Below are 16,046 nucleotides of genomic sequence, written 5' to 3'. Positions count from 1 at the left end.
GTTTGACCAAAGTCATATTACATAGAAAATACACCCAAAGAGTGTTACATTTCTTTAGGAAATGATCCTGTTTATTTACAAAGAATATTAATTCCCCGTGAACTTTTTCACATTTTTTTCACGTTACACCCACAGGCTTTAATGTATTTTATTGAGATTTTATGTGATATATCAACACAAAGCAGCAAGTATTTGTGAAGTGTAAGGAAATGTTACATCGTTTTCTAAATATTTAAAAAACATAATTTTGAAAATTGTGAAATGAATTTGTATTTAGCCCCCGAGTCAATACTTTGTAGGACCACCTTTCGCTGCATTTACTGCTGCAAGTCTTTTGAGGTATGTCCCTAACAGATTTTCACTTCTAGAGGCTGGAATTTTTGCCCATTTGCCTTTGCACACTAGCTCTAGCTCAGTGAGATTGGATCGAGGCGTCTGTGAACAGCAATTTTTAAGTCTTGCCACAGATTCTGAACTGTGACTGGGTCATTCACACATATGAATATGCTTTGATCTAAACCTTTTCATTGTAGCTCTGACACTATGTTTAGGGTTATTGTCATGCTGGAAGGTGAACCTATGTCCCAGTCTCAAGTCTTTTGCAGCCTCTAACAAGATTTCCTCCAGAATTGCCCTGTATTTGACTCTCATCTTCCTATTAACTCTGACCAGCTTTCCCTGTCCCTGCTGAAGAAAAGCATCCCCACAGCACGATGGTGCCAACATGTTTGACGATGGGGATTGTGTTTTCAACGTGATGTGCAAAGTTAGTTTAACGACACAAAAAGTCCTACTTTGGTCTGAACTAACCTGAGCACCTACTTCTACATGCTGTGCAAACTGCAAATAGGACTTCTTATGGCACGCTTTCAAAAATGGCTTTCTTCTTGCCACTCTTCCATAAAGGTCAGATTTGTGGAGTATACAAATAATGGCAAGTCAAACAGTCACATAAATCGGATTGAGATAGGACTGCAGTGCTCAGACTGGCCGAGTGTGACAGCTGCATAAAAATATATTGAAACTGTCACACTCAGGTTGGAAGAGCTGTGGCCAGTTCGAGCATTGTGGTCCAATTCATAAGGCCGTCTGACTGCGCCCTTTTAGTTGTTCTGTGGACTCTTTCTCACACCTAAATTGTAGATCTCTGCAGCTCCTCTAAAGTGACTATAGGTCTCTTGACTTATTCTCTAATTAGTTCTCTCCTTGCTTGTGATGTCAGTTTATGTGGCTCACCATGTCTTAATAGGTTTATATTTTTGCCATACTCCTTTCATTTTTGGATGACAGATTGAACAGTGTGTCATGAGATGTTCAGAGCTCTGGCTATTTTGTTTATAATCCAATTCTGCTTTAATCTTATCCAAAACTTTATCCCTGACCTGTCTGATGTGTTCCTTGGTTTTCATGATGATGTTTGATCTCTAATGTTTTCAAATAAAACTCTGAGGCCTTCACAGAACAGCTGTAGTTATACTGAGAATGAATTACACACAGATGGACTCAATTTACTAATTATTTGACTTCTGGAGGCAAATGGTCTCTTAGTATTTTATTTAGGGGTGGGTGCAGTGGGCTGAATGTAAATGCATGTAACAATTTTCAGATTTATATTTTTAAAATATTTAGAAAAATGAATCATTTACTTTACACTTCACAAATACTTGTTGCTACGTGTTGGTATATCACATAGATTCCCAATAAAATATATTTTAGTTTGTAGGGGTATTGTGGAAAAATGTTGGAAAGTTCATGGAGTATGAATCCTTTTTCAAGGTACTGTATATGCAATAATGATTACTTTTCTTAGCATTCAGCGACATATATGCACAATAAATAATATTAAGGGTATCTATCATTTGCAAAATCTTTTCATATGGTTTGCAAAGTGCTGCCAATCTGTGGGTGTCCAGCTCCTGAGACCCTCACAGAACACTCAACACACCGCTCTGAAGTGCACAGCTCCTGCAAGATCGGGTGCACATAGGGATTTAAGGGCTCAATAGCAATCCTGGCATCCAGGGTGCCTCATAAGCTTACTAGAGGGATGCACATCATGACGTTGTGGGGCCCAATAAGCTCAAGAGGCGCCAAGAATCCCAAAGCCGAGGATGCAGGGCACAGAAGAAATACTGCCCTGGTCTGGCATAGAAGACAGGACTGGATGCCAGATCAAGGCAGCAGAAATAAGATTATATTTCCTATTGAGCCTGTCCACTACTCCTGCAGGAGCTGTGAACTTCAAAGTGGTGTATTGAACAATCGGTGATGGTCTCGGAGCCCAGACCTTTACCAATCAGCAGCACTTTGCAGTCCATATAATATATAAATATCTTTTGTAAATGATAGGTACCCTTTAAACTTTGGAAAGCAAAAGTGCCAAAGCTGTCTAGATGTTAACAAGCCGTAATATTTTAAAATGCAAGCCTTTTTTAACTTTAAATGCAAGCTGTAGAGTATGTTCTGGCTAGAAGGACAGGGTCATCATGTAGGAGCTTCATTTCACCTTTTAACAGAGCAAAAACACTGTGTTTGCACCAATTACCTTGTCTGCTGCAGCTCTTTTTGTGTCCTTCAGTTTGTCACTTGCCCTGTGTAGACTTTCTTTCTGCTGTTGGATTTGGGCTTCCAGGTCCTGCATCTCTCTGGTCTTTTTATGCAATTCAGACTTCAGGATTCCAACTTCCGAGTTTGGCCCATTCATCATAATTCCACTGCTGCTAAGCTGGAACACATTGATGTCAGATACACTGAAGTGAAAGACGTTATAAACAGATGTTTCTAAAAAGAATCCTAATTAGTTTGTGGTATTGGGATTCAACAAAGCCATGTGTCTGACAGAACATCTGAACATAGCTACAGCAAATGGGAGCCATGCAAACTAACCCCGAGCATGGACGAGTAGTGTACTGCTGTGATGTAAGATGGCTGCATGTGTGTTTGCCGAAAATGTAGCTGAAATATGAGGTTATAGCTTCTGTTTCACATTAATTACAAACTAGAACCATTCGGCTCATCCTGTCAGCACGACTCCTTGTTGTTTTCCACATTTGTGTTTACTCGTGCAGACAGATCTTTCTATTTGATTGCCCAGCCAAATAATAAGTGGCTTGAAGGGGTTCCAAACACAAATTTACTGAACACACTAATATATTTTACACAATTATGTTGTGGAACCAGCGACACCATGAAGTCCAGGCCTTCTAGCGGATAGGTGGTCTGTGACGCTAGGGTCCTATGTCACTACCTGATCATGGACAAATATAGATCTTTGTTCTGTGTGAGCCAGTAGATAGAAAAATACTAAAATTTGAGAGTCCTCAGTGGTTGATGTCTTTTAATGGCCAACTGAATAGACGGTAACAAATTGCAAGCTTTCGAGACGACTCATGTCTCTTCATCAGGCATAGAATAACCCAAAATCTGAATAGTCACATATCCTGTTGTGTATAAATATGTGACACTTTTTTTCCTATTTTAGCCTTACTACAGCCATTTAGTGCACGCAGCGGTCACATGAAAACCTTTACTGGCATCAATGCCCAGGGCCAAGCTATGATGTCAGTAAGTAGGACACATGATCCCAGTGGCCACTTATCAGTTGTAGAAGTTAACTGCTGGCTACTTGTATACAAACCCCGGGAGGACCACTAGAGAATCTACGCAGGCTGAAGAGTGACGTTACAAATTCTGATCATTTTAACTTATTTCTATATTCTTAAAAACTTTATGAAGAATTTAATGTTCTTCATCAAACCCATCTAAATCTATGGTATCCATGTGGTCAAATAGGATTCCTCAATACCTGGGTATGACACTGAAGAGAAATGCATCTTTTGATTGAGGGTTTTTTATTTTAGAAAAGAAAAGTTATAACAGAAGATAAAAAAGCATATACATTCTAGAAGAGGTTATATCACTCATATTATAAGTACCGTAAATCTCCCTGCAGTTCTACCCAGAATGATAGGTGCAAAACATTGTCATTAAATATCAGCCCTATGCTCCCAGAAGTCTTAATGAGTACAACAATTCTCAGATGCAAAGCAGGGCATGCTTCTTCATATAGGGTGCATGGAGAATTTAAACTATCTACAACTTAGGCTACTTTCACACTGGCGTTTTTTGCCAGACGTCGCAATGCGTCGTTTATGGCAAAAAACGCATCCTGCAAAGTTGTTTGCAGGATGCGTTTTTGCCCCATAGATTAACATTAGCGACGCATTGCGACGCTTTGCCACACGTCGCAACCGTCGTGCGACGGTTGCGCCGTGTTGTGGCAGACCGCCGGGAGCAAAAAACATTACATGTAACGTTTTTTGCTCCTGACGGACCGCTTTTTCCGACCGCGCATGCGCGGCCGGAACTCCGCCCCCACCTCCCCGCACCTCACAATGGGGCAGCGGATGCGCCAGAGAAATGCATCCGCTGCACCCGTTGTGCAGTGCGTCAAACGCTAGCGTCGGAATCTCTGCCCGACGCATTGCGACGGGGAGATTCCGACGCTAGTGTGAAAGTAGCCTTAGTCTCAAATCTTGTAAAAATGTTAAAACTTACAAAACAGCTGCACTGTGAGATTTGGAGCTAAGATACAGTATATAGCTCTATACTAGCAGGGCTCTCTGTGGCACATCATTTTCTCTCTTGGTGTTATATGGAAACCAAAGTGACAAAAAAAAACATTTATGCCCCTATTTCATAAAGTAATGAATGAAAGACTTCTATGGCTGTTGTATTACACTTTATACAAGTTTTAAAGGGGTTGTCTACTACTTAGACAATCTATTATTAAATGCCGAGTCTCCGGAGTAAAATAAGAACAGCTTATTCTCTCTTCCCACACCAACACAATTCTAGCAATGCCGCCGCTTGGTTTTCCGAAGCTCGCAGGACATTGTTATGTCACAGGATCACTGCAGCTAAACAGCGGTCGCTAATTGGAAGCTGCTCATCAATATTCCATCAGAGCACATGTCCACTCTGACAGTAGTAAATGCTACATAACAATGTCTTGCAAGCACCATTAGACCCAATGCCAACATCACTGAAATGGTGCTGGAGTATATGCTTATTTAATCTGGAGGCCTCAGGCATTTAAGGGTTATCCAAGTAATGTCCAACCCCTTTAATACAGTCATGTGCAGAAGCCCTTCATACACATGAGAAGTATCGTAGAGAAAAATTGTAAAAACCATAGAGACATCTCCAGGAGACATAGGGTTTTCGGCTGGAGCTGTGGCGGTTCCTGGCACTTCCCTTATCCCTGGGGCTGCCTCCTCAGCGCTCCTAAATGACCGCCTTACATTGACTCTGAACTCCAGGAGACATATCATTCTCACCTTGAACATATGGGATTAATTATAACTGAGGAAGTGAGAAAGAGCTGACACTTCAACCTCCATTGAAATAGGACCTGCTGTCATGACCAGGTACTTATGAGAGGGGATCTGTTTAGAGGCAGCCAACAAGACTAGGATTCGTATACTCAGAGACAGAGAAGTACACTTCTGAGGCAAGAGCTTTCTCTGCTCAAAGGACTTGTCTCAGACACTCTAGAGCAGGGGTCCCCAACTCCAGTCCTCAAGGCCCACCAACATGTCATGTTTTCAGGATTTCCTTAGTCTTGCCCAGGTAATAATTGCATCACCTGTGCAATGCAAAGGAAATCCTGAAAACATGACCTGTTGGTGGGCCTTGAGGACTGGAGTTGGGGACCCCTGCTCTAGAACCAGTGGTCAGTCATGAATAATGGGATTTGCATTGATCTGATATTTAAGTGAGACATATTTTAGGCATCATAGCGAAGGGATGAACATAACAAATTCACTCACAACTCCGTAAGGCCGGCCGAGCACATCCAACTTCATATCATCAGATGGCTGATGCTATCCATGCCATGTTTCATCTTTATAGAGAGGTAAAATCGTGATAAGAAACATAACAACAATACCTCCTGACTGGGACCTTAGGGGGCAAAGATTTCCTGAAAGTTGGGGATGTCAAAAACTTCTTAACTTTGTACCCCTTTCTCATGTACAGCACCATGGAATTAATGGTGCTATATAAATAAATAATATTATTAAATTACCCATTTAACCCATAAAGCTTTTTTCGGTTTGGCGCTTTTGTTTTTCACTCCCCTCCTTCCCAGAGCCATAACTTTTTTACTTTTCCATCAATATGGCTATTTTTTGCGGGACGAGTTGAACGACATCATTGGTTTTACCATGTCATGAACTAGAAAACGTGCAGTGAAGTGCAGTGAAATTGCAAAAAAAAAGTGAAATCCCAACACTTGTTTTTGGTTTGGCTTTTTTGCTAGGTTCAATAAATGCTAAAACTAACCTGCCATTATGATTCTCCAGATCATTACAAGTTAATAGACACCAAACATGTCTAGGTTCTTTTTTATCTAAGTGATGAAAAAAATTCCAAACTTTGCTAAAAAAAAAAAAAAAAATCGTGCCATTTTCCGATACCCGTAGCGTCTCCATTTTTCGTGATCTTGGGTAGGGTGAGGGCTTATGTTTTCCGTGCCGAGCTGACGTTTTTAATTATACCACGTAATTCTGGAGTTTTGACTTTTTTATCGCTACGCCACTTGGCGATCAGGTTAATCCTTTTTTTTTTATTGATAGATCGGGTGATTCTGAACGCGACGATACCAAATATGTGTATGTTTAACTTTTTTTTATTCTTCTATTTTGAATGGGGCAAAAGGGGGGTGATTTTAACTTTTATACATTTTTTATTTTTTTTATATTTTAAAAAACATTTTTGTTTAACTTTTGGCATGCTTCGATAGTCTCCATAGGAGACTAGAAACTGCCATAGCCCGATCGGCTCAGTTACATAGAGGCGATGGTCAGATCGCCTCTATGTAGCTGAATTACTGACTTGCTATGAGTGCCGACCACTTGGTGGCGGTCATAGCAATCCAGCACTGACAACCATAGAGGTCTCAAGGAGACCTCTGGTTGTCATGCTGACGAACCGATGACCCCTGATCACGTGACGGGGGACACCGATGCGCATATTTCCGGCCTGATAGCTGGAAGCGTGATTTAAAGGCTGCTATCAGAGTTTGACAGTGGCATTTAACTAGATAATAGCCGTGGGTGGATTGCGATTCCACACACGGCTATTGCGGGCACATGTCAGCTGTTCAAAACAGCTGATATGTTCTGACATGTTCCGGAAAAGATGTGGGCTCACTGCCGGGGCCCACATCAGAGGGACAGATATCGACATCAGTGTACTATTATGCCTGATGTCGGTAAGGGTTTAAAGACCCAGCACATCCCACGGCCAGCCTCCCATATGAGCTCACCATGGGGACGTATGAGCGGCATAACCTTGATCTAATAAAAAGCAGAGATGCAGTTTATGTATTTTGTCAGTCCTGGAAGGTACAGCGTGCATTTTCCTAAAAAGTACCTCCCTCAGCTAAGGTCTAAGCCATTTCCGTCATACAGGTTTAGTACTTCTGACGTGAGTTTCAGAATAAATACTTTGTCAAGATTTACTGTCCCCTTCGTCCCCCTGACAAAGGATTTATTTCGAAACGCGCATCGGGGAGTGTTCCTGCTTCCACCACCTGCCTGCAGAGGTAATATCTCCAATTTCGCCATGAGTCATTAATATTGCCATGTCTGCATAGTCATTTAGCATATACCGGGGCACAGTCACTACTGTCTTATTGCTTGTTCTTTATATTTAATGTGTTATACCATTTCCTACACCCACAGTGGTATTACTTTTACTTCAGTACTGTGATTCACTTACTAATATTTACTGCCTCCCCGGTTTTCTTTAGCACTTGTGTCCTAATTCAGATCAGAACTGACTGATTTTTATGCACCTGTCCTTTGATCAAATCATTATATATAACATCATGTGGATTTCATGATTCATTATGCAGCATGTCTTTTATTGGCTATTGTGAGTGCCGTGACTAGCATATCCTTCACATTTATATCCAATCATATATCCTGTTTTTTCTACCATTCACTTATTACGTTTTCCCATGTGTTTATTATTTCTCACAATTGGTCTTGTTTTGTGGTTGCAGGTACTATTTTGTGCTGAAAGTGCCATTCATTGCCTATCTTTTTTATTATTGTCTCAATAAACATTGTTTTTTTTATATCTTTAATTTTTGTCCAAACAATTTTTATGACCATTATGTTCGGTTTGTCCTGTTTGTACACTTTCTTAATTTAGTATCTAATATTTAATAGCTCTGTTCTTCTTGACCTGTAAACCGCACCCCTGAAGCCATATGCTACCTGTAACGGGTGGCCAATTGGCCTGTATATACAATTGGTGGTGGCAGCTAGTAGTTCCTTTTGTTATTGTGAAGTTGGCAGTGATCGTATTGGGGTGTAAATATATAAATATAAAATGTTCCATGCGTTCGAAATAGTGTTGTATATACCATAAGCTCACTATGAGTTTCCCAAAAACTGGCCTAGTAGGAAAAACAGCTACAGCCTCACTTGTCGGTCAACTGCATAATTGCCCTGATGATTGGAAGCAGCGGAGTTGTGTCACCCGACAAATTGGTGGCAGTGGTGGGATCTGAGTGATCTCTCTAGGCTTAACATTCGCCACCAGGGTTAAAAATTAGAAAACTTTATTTAATATATATTTAAAATACTGCTTTCCAATGTGTTTTTCCAGCAATGCTGCTCTTAGTCATTGCTAAGAATTGCTCAAAACGCGTTGCTGCTTTTTCCAACAGTATTTAAAAATATGTATTAAAGAAAACTTTGGATGCCACATGTGGTTATGCTGCAAATTGAAATGTTTTGAAAATTAATAGCAAATGGTGGCACAATTTTGCAGCATTTTTTCATATAAAACGGTTTACAGCAGTTTGGAAGAATGTGATGATTTTAAAGCGAGTTTCACAGCAATATAACTGTTCAAAACAATCACAGCCATAATGAAAATCAGACCTTTAGTTCCAAAATCATTGCGGTTTTTGGCACAAATAAGCTAATGTGGGCCTTGGTGGTCCTTTGCATTTGGCAGAGGAATTCAGTGCACCTCCCCAGCTATTTCTTTTCACCTATCACCTTCTGCAAAGAAAGAGCTGTCAATCAAAGAAGAGGAGGCAGATATGGATGCGGAACAATTACGGTAAGAGGTAAAATGCTATGACATGCTCAGCCACACCCACGGTGCACAAACCACCTCATTAGCATATTTGAATTTGAACAACTTCTAGCAAATGTAGCAACAGATGTGCACACTAAAGGTATGATTTTTATTAGGGCTATATCTCCTAGTGTTGTGCCTTGGTGCTTGGTTCAATTAGATCAGATTTGCACTGGCAGACTTTCTTTAAGGTAAAATGTCATGCTAGTGTAACTTTCAACCATATGTCAGTCTCTCAGTGTGACCTTACTCCAAAAAAAAGTTGTAAAATCATTTCCAGCTGGTAATACTATAGGTCAGGGGTGGGCAATTAATTTTCCAGAGGGTCATGTGAGAGACCGTGACTGTTGTGGAGGGCCGATCCAATAGGCTGAAATTAATTCTACTCAATATTAATATCAATATATTATAATTTTATTACTGATAATTATATTAATATGAATGGTATCACTTAATATTGAGCAGAATTAAGTATGCCGACATCCCCCTTTATTTAGCATGAGCCCTCCACAGCCCCTAATAAACTGTATAAGGCCATGTTCACACAGTGCGTTTTTTACTGCGGAACCGCAGCGGTTTTGCCGCTGCGGTTCCGCAGCTGTTTTCCATGCAGGATACATAACAATGTAACCCTATGGAAAACAGTCACTGCTGTGCACATGATCCGGAATTTCGTTTAAAAAGCCGCGCAGAATAGCTGCGGCAAAAAAGAAGGAGCATGTCACTTCTTTTTCCTGAACCGCAGCGGTTCTGCACCCATAGACCTCCATTGTGAGGTCAAAACCGCAGTAAAACCCGCAGATCAAAAATATATCTGCGAGTTTTACTGCGATTTGATGTGCAGAACCGCTGCAGCAGGAAGTGCGGGGGAGCGGGCGGAAGTGCGTGGGCGGAGTGTGGTTGCCCCCCCGTGCTCCGATCCCGCCCCCCGTGCTCCGATGCCCCCCCCCCGTGCTCCGATGCCCCCCCCAGTGCTCCGATGCCCCCCCCCCGTGCCCTAATCTCCCCCCCTTATACTTACCCGGCGTCCCGGTGTCCGTCCGGCCGTCTTCTCCCTGGGCGCCGCCATCTTGCAAAATGGCGGGCGCATGCGCAGTGCGCCCGCCGAATCTGCCGGCCGATTCGCTCCAAAGTGCATTTTGATCACTGAGATATAACCTATCTCAGTGATCAAAATAAAAAAATAGTAAATGACACCCCCCCCCCCACACTTTGTCACCCCCATTGGTAGGGACAATAAAAAAATTAAGAATTTTTTTTCACTAAGGTTAGAATAGGGGTAGGGGTAGGGGTAGGGTTAGGGTTAGGGTTAGGGGTAGGGTTAGGGGTAGGGTTAGGGTTAGAAAACTGCATTAAAAAAAAGGATCAAAAAACGCATCAAAAAAGGACCAAAAAAAGGACCTGCGTTTTCTGCCAAGAGCTGCAGTTTTTTAAAAAAACAGTCCTGAAAAAAAAAGGATGGAAATCCTGAACGTGTGAACATACCCTAAGAGCTCCCACGCAGCCTTCCCATATACTGCATGAGCCCCACAAAGCCTCCCTATATATATATTGCATGAGCCCCACACAGCCTCACTATATATACTGCATGAGCCCCACACAGCCTCACTATATATACTGCATGAGGCCCCACACAGCCTCCCTATATATACACTGCATGAGGCCCCACACAGCCTCCCTATATAAACTGCAAGAGGTGCACACAGCCTCCCTATATATACTGCATGTGCCCCACACAGCCTCCCTATATATACTGCATGAGGCCCCACACAGCCTCCCTATATAAACTGAAAGAGGTGCACACAGCCTCCCTATATATACTGAATGTGCCCCACATAGCCTCCCTATATGTACTGCAAGAGGCCCACACAGCCTCCCTATACATACTGCATGAGGCCCCACACAGCCTCCCTATATAAACTGCAAGAGGCCCACACAGCCTCCCTATATAAACTGCAAGAGGCCCACACAGCCTCCCTATATATACTGCATGTGCCCCACATAGCCTCCCTATATGTACTGCAAGAGGCCCACACAGCCTCCCTATACATACTGCATGAGGCCCCACACAGCCTCCCTATATAAACTGCAAGAGGCCCACACAGCCTCCCTATATAAACTGCAAGAGGCCCACACAGCCTCCCTATATATACTGCATGTGCTCCACATAGCCTCCCTATATATTGCATGAGGCCCCACACAGCCTCCCTAAATATACTGTATGAGCCCTACACAGCCTCCTCATGTGCAGCATGTCACCCCCATAGCCTCCCCATGCGCAGCATGACACCCCATAGCCTCCCCATGCACAGCATGACACCCCATAGCCTCCCCATGCGCAGCATGACACCCCATAGCCTCCCCATGCGCAGCATGACACCCCCATAGCCTCCCCATGTGCAGCATGACACCCATAGCATCCCCATGTGCAGCATGACACCCCCATAGCCTCCCCATGCGCAGCATGACACCCCCATAGCCTCCCCATGCGCAGCATGACACCCCCATAGCCTCCCCATGTGCAGCATGACACCCATAGCATCCCCATGTGCAGCATGACACCCCATCAATTACTTACTGCTAGAGAAGAACTTAGGAGTCCGAAAGGTATAGACTAGTTTATCTTTTAAAAAGCTACATGTACACAGTCATATAAATGATTGGGGGTTACCCATGAGAGTTGTTGGAATTGTTGAATACTCTTAACAGTTTGGTTTATCAATGGCTTAGACAAATCGTTCTATATGAATAGTAACAATTGAAATATGACATAATAGGTGAATATCGCTGTGTGACCTCCTATCAATAGGGCTGTGGAATCGGTAAACCAAAGTTTCAACTCCTTCATATAAGACCAATTATCATTAATAAATTTACTGTAGCTAGATTTGTTGATAAATAGTGGCCTTAGTTGATTGAATATGAACTATATCTTTATTAACATTTCCAAACTTTTCTAAATTACTATGAAAAATAAAGAAAAGAAAAACTAAATAGCAACTATAAGCGCGCATTACCAAGACACCTTAGCAATCGTCTGCCTGTCTCTGTGGAGTTACCTGATGTCCTAATCATTTGTCCTGCTTCTACAAAAGACAACATTATTTAGAAAGGTGCAACAATCTGAATTTTTTTTTTTTGATCTTATGAGAAGTATATTAATTTACAAATGACGGCATGTTAAAAAGCTGAGGTTTATCTTTAAAAAGTAATTACAGTGACTGAAGAAAATGCTTCATTTACAGGCTGAAAGGACCAAAACAACACAGCTTTATTTGCAATAATAAGACACAGGAAATGTGTATTAATGTAAAGGGACTCTCGGAGATTACTAAGTGATGCGTCATTTAAAGCAAATAGATCACCAAATATAATCTAAAAAGCAGCGCACTAAGGAAAAAGAAAAGAACCTGCCACATCTCAAACTGCTCTGTAGTTGGCATACTTCTCATAAACAGACACAGGTAACAGAATTGGTGGGGGTTATGACATTTGCACACATTATTTCCGCCGGGTATGCACAGTAACTCCAACTGAAAAGGAACTACGGTAAGTACATGTTAAAAAGAATAAACATGCGCACTGCAATGTAAAAACGACTTGCAAAGAGGTTAAAAAAAATTTCCTGACCATTCCTTAGACACCTTCCACTTGGACCACTTCCGATTTTAAACATACAAGTGAAAAAACAAAAGCAACAACAACAAAACAGCACTGGCAGCAAAGGCACGGCAAAAAACATCTTCTGCTTAAAAAACTCATCGGTACGCTGGCGTCTAAAAGACATTGTGTGCATATATCCTTAGAGGCCTATAAATGTTAAAAAGCTACTGGTGTACCAGGTCTTAGGTCACAAGGCGTATGTTCTCTCATGGGAGAGAATCGGGCAGATTATGCTACTGACACTCGGCTCAAACTCTGACAACTGTCAGTTTACTGTGATCAGATGCTCTCGCAAGAGAATTGCAACACAGGTGTGGAGAAGACAGAGAACCTAATTCCTCCATCTTCTCCATTGTCTGTGTCCGCGAAAATTGGACTGGATAAAGGTAAAGGGCTAGGACCAATGTAAGCATGATTTACACATCTGTAAGCGTATGTTCCCACGGTCAATATTAGGCAGCGCTTTGGACGCAGCACATATCTGCTCCGTCCAAAGTGCGGCTTACTTTTGAACGCAGTTGATTCCGCATGTGTTCATTGAACCGTGTGGAATCACCGCATTTTGTATATTGGACTGGTGATATTTATCTTGAGGAGACTGAGCACCTCTGCAAGATAAATAGACATGCTGCAGTCTGGAAAGACGCGCCGCATGTCTGTCTCAGCAGGGAAGCCGAAGGTGTCCGTGCTCACATAGTTTACTATGCTGTAAAATCTGGCCGCTGCGGATTGGATGCGGAGGATGTACGCAGCGTCCAACCCGCAGCGTTTATGGACCATGGGAACACACCCATAGTGAAACAAGTATTCTGTGTTTTCACTTATACATGTACCCATTATAAACAATAATGGACACATATTCTAGGGGACTGTTAACAAGTTCATGATTTTTTTGCAGACAGCGTGGTCTGCAAAATATCATGGCGACAGGTTAGTTATCAGTATTACTAATCAAAATTGCCAATATACAGTGGGTACGTTAAGTATTCAGACCCCTTTAAATTTTTCACTCTGTTTCATGGCAGCCATTTGGTAAATTCAAAAAAGTTCATTTTTTTTCTCATTAATGTACACTCTGCACCCCATCTTGACTGAAAAAAAACAGAAATGTAGAAATTTTTGCAAATTTATTAAAAAAGTAAAACTGATTTGGAAAGGCGCACACCTGTCTATATAAGACCTCACAGCTCACAGTGCATGTCAGACCAAATGAGAATCATAAGGTAAAAGGAACTGGCCAAGGAGCTCAGAGACAGAATTGTGGCAAGGCACAAATCTTGCCAAGGTTAAAAGAGAATTTCTGCAGTAGTCAATGTTCCTAAGAGCATGGTGGCCTCCATAATCCTTAAATGGAAGTTCGGGGCCACCAGAAGTCTTCCAATACCTGGCCGTCCAGAACGTGGATGGAAGAAAGTTCCACAAAGTCAACTATCACTGCAGCCCTCCACCAGTCGGACCTTTATGGCAGAGTGGCCCAATGGAAGCCTCTCCTCAGTGCAAGACATATGAAAGTCCGCATAAAGTTTGCTAAAAATCACATGAAGGACTCCCAGACTATGAGAAATAAGATTCTCTGGTCTGATGAGACGAAGATAGACCTTTTTGGTGATAATTCTAAAGCTGTATGTGTGGACAAAACCAGGCACTGCTCATCACCTTCCCAATACAATCCCAACAGTGATGGTGGCAGCATCATGCTATGGGGGAGTTTTTCAGCTGCAGGGGCAGGACGAGTGGTTGTCATTGAAGGAAACATGAATGCGGCCAAGTACAGAGATATCCTGGATGAAAACTTCTTCCATAGTGCTTTCGACCTCGGACTGGCTGAAGGTTCACCTTCCAACAAGCAAATGATCCTAAGCACAAAGCTAAAATAACAAAGGAGCGGCTTCAGAACAACTCTGTGACCATTCTTGACTGGCCCAGCCAGAGCTCTGACCTAAACCCAATTGAGCATCTCTGGAGAGACCTGAAAATGGCTGTCCACCAACATTCACCATCCAACCTGACGGAACTGGAGAGGATCTGCAAGGAAGGATGGCAGAGGATCCCCAAATCCAGGTGTGAAAAACTTGTATCATTCCCAAGAAGACTCAAGGCTGTACTAGCTCAAAAAGGTGCTTCTACTCAATACTGAGCAAAGGGTCTGAATAATTATGACCATGTGATATTTCAGTTTTTCTTTTTTTAATAAATTTGCAAAAACTACTACATTTCTATTTTTTCAGTCAAGATGGGGTGCAGAGTGTACATTAATGAGAAAAAAAGGAACTTTTTGAATTTAGCAAATGGCTGCAATGAAACAAAGAGTGAAAAATGTAAAAGGGTATGAATACTTTCCGTATCCACTGTAACCCTATTATAATACATAGGGTAAGCTTTGCAATTTCTTTACTTTTTCACAAGTGAAAGCACCACTCACTCCAGCGTTTTAGTTTTATTGCAGAGTTGGATTGGTGCTACTAATCTAAGTTCCCTACCCCCAGTATTATACTTACCAGCCATCGTCTTCATTTTTTTTTTAAGCCAATCACTCTGGTCTGTCTCCAGCAGTTTGTGACTTGCCGAATCGCTCCAATGTTTGCCAGGTGATTCGGATTTCACAAATCAATGTAAGTCTACGAGAGCAAGAATGAGGCCAGAACGAGGCGCTCATAGACTTGTATTGAGAGCTTGTGACAGTTTACCTCTGACTTCCAGTTGATCAGTAGTTGCGGTCACAAGGTGGAGGTGCCGAGAAGAGCTGAAAACCAGAGATGAGCGAATTTGATCAGGTCCCTGCTTATTTGGCAAACTATAGCGCTTACTCAATAAGCTGCAGAGGGAACCCGGCTTCCTGGATCACTCCGACTGATCAGCTGTTAGGCTCCGCAGCTGCATGTGTCGCAGCTGTGTCACAGCCATAACACACAGGCTCTCCATGCATACGTCGTGACTGTCACACAGCCGGATGAAAGATGCAAGAATGTGTCTGGATCCCAGAAACTCATTCAGCTTTTATGCACACACACTGATTACAAGCAAACAGGTCACAGGTGAGGATGTTACCTTTAGGCGATGCGCACATGTTGCAGATTTCCTGCGACTCCGCAGTGTTTTTTCCATGCAGAAACGCTGCAGATCCGCAAGTGATTTACAGTACAATGTAAATCAATGGCAAAGAAAAAAAAAACTGTGCTTATGGTGCAGAAAATTCAGCACGGAAAACGCTGTGGATTAAA

At 42.2% G+C, this 16,046-nt stretch overlaps 1 protein-coding gene across 1 annotated transcript in view; it reads right to left on the bottom strand.

Annotated features, from left to right (window-relative positions):
* Positions 1-16,046, bottom strand: part of LOC138643426 (putative leucine-rich repeat-containing protein DDB_G0290503) — a 680,657-nt gene that overhangs the window by 637,715 nt on the left and 26,896 nt on the right. Inside the window, exon 2 of the mRNA XM_069732336.1 lies at positions 2,546-2,725. Coding sequence (XP_069588437.1) covers positions 2,546-2,707 — 162 coding nt within the window. The 5' untranslated portion in view covers positions 2,708-2,725. The remainder of the gene's footprint in view (positions 1-2,545; positions 2,726-16,046) is intronic.

This window comes from Ranitomeya imitator, chromosome 6, assembly GCF_032444005.1.
Source record: "Ranitomeya imitator isolate aRanImi1 chromosome 6, aRanImi1.pri, whole genome shotgun sequence".
NCBI classification, from domain to species: Eukaryota; Metazoa; Chordata; class Amphibia; order Anura; family Dendrobatidae; genus Ranitomeya; species Ranitomeya imitator.
This window is presented reverse-complemented; position numbering and strand designations above follow the sequence as displayed.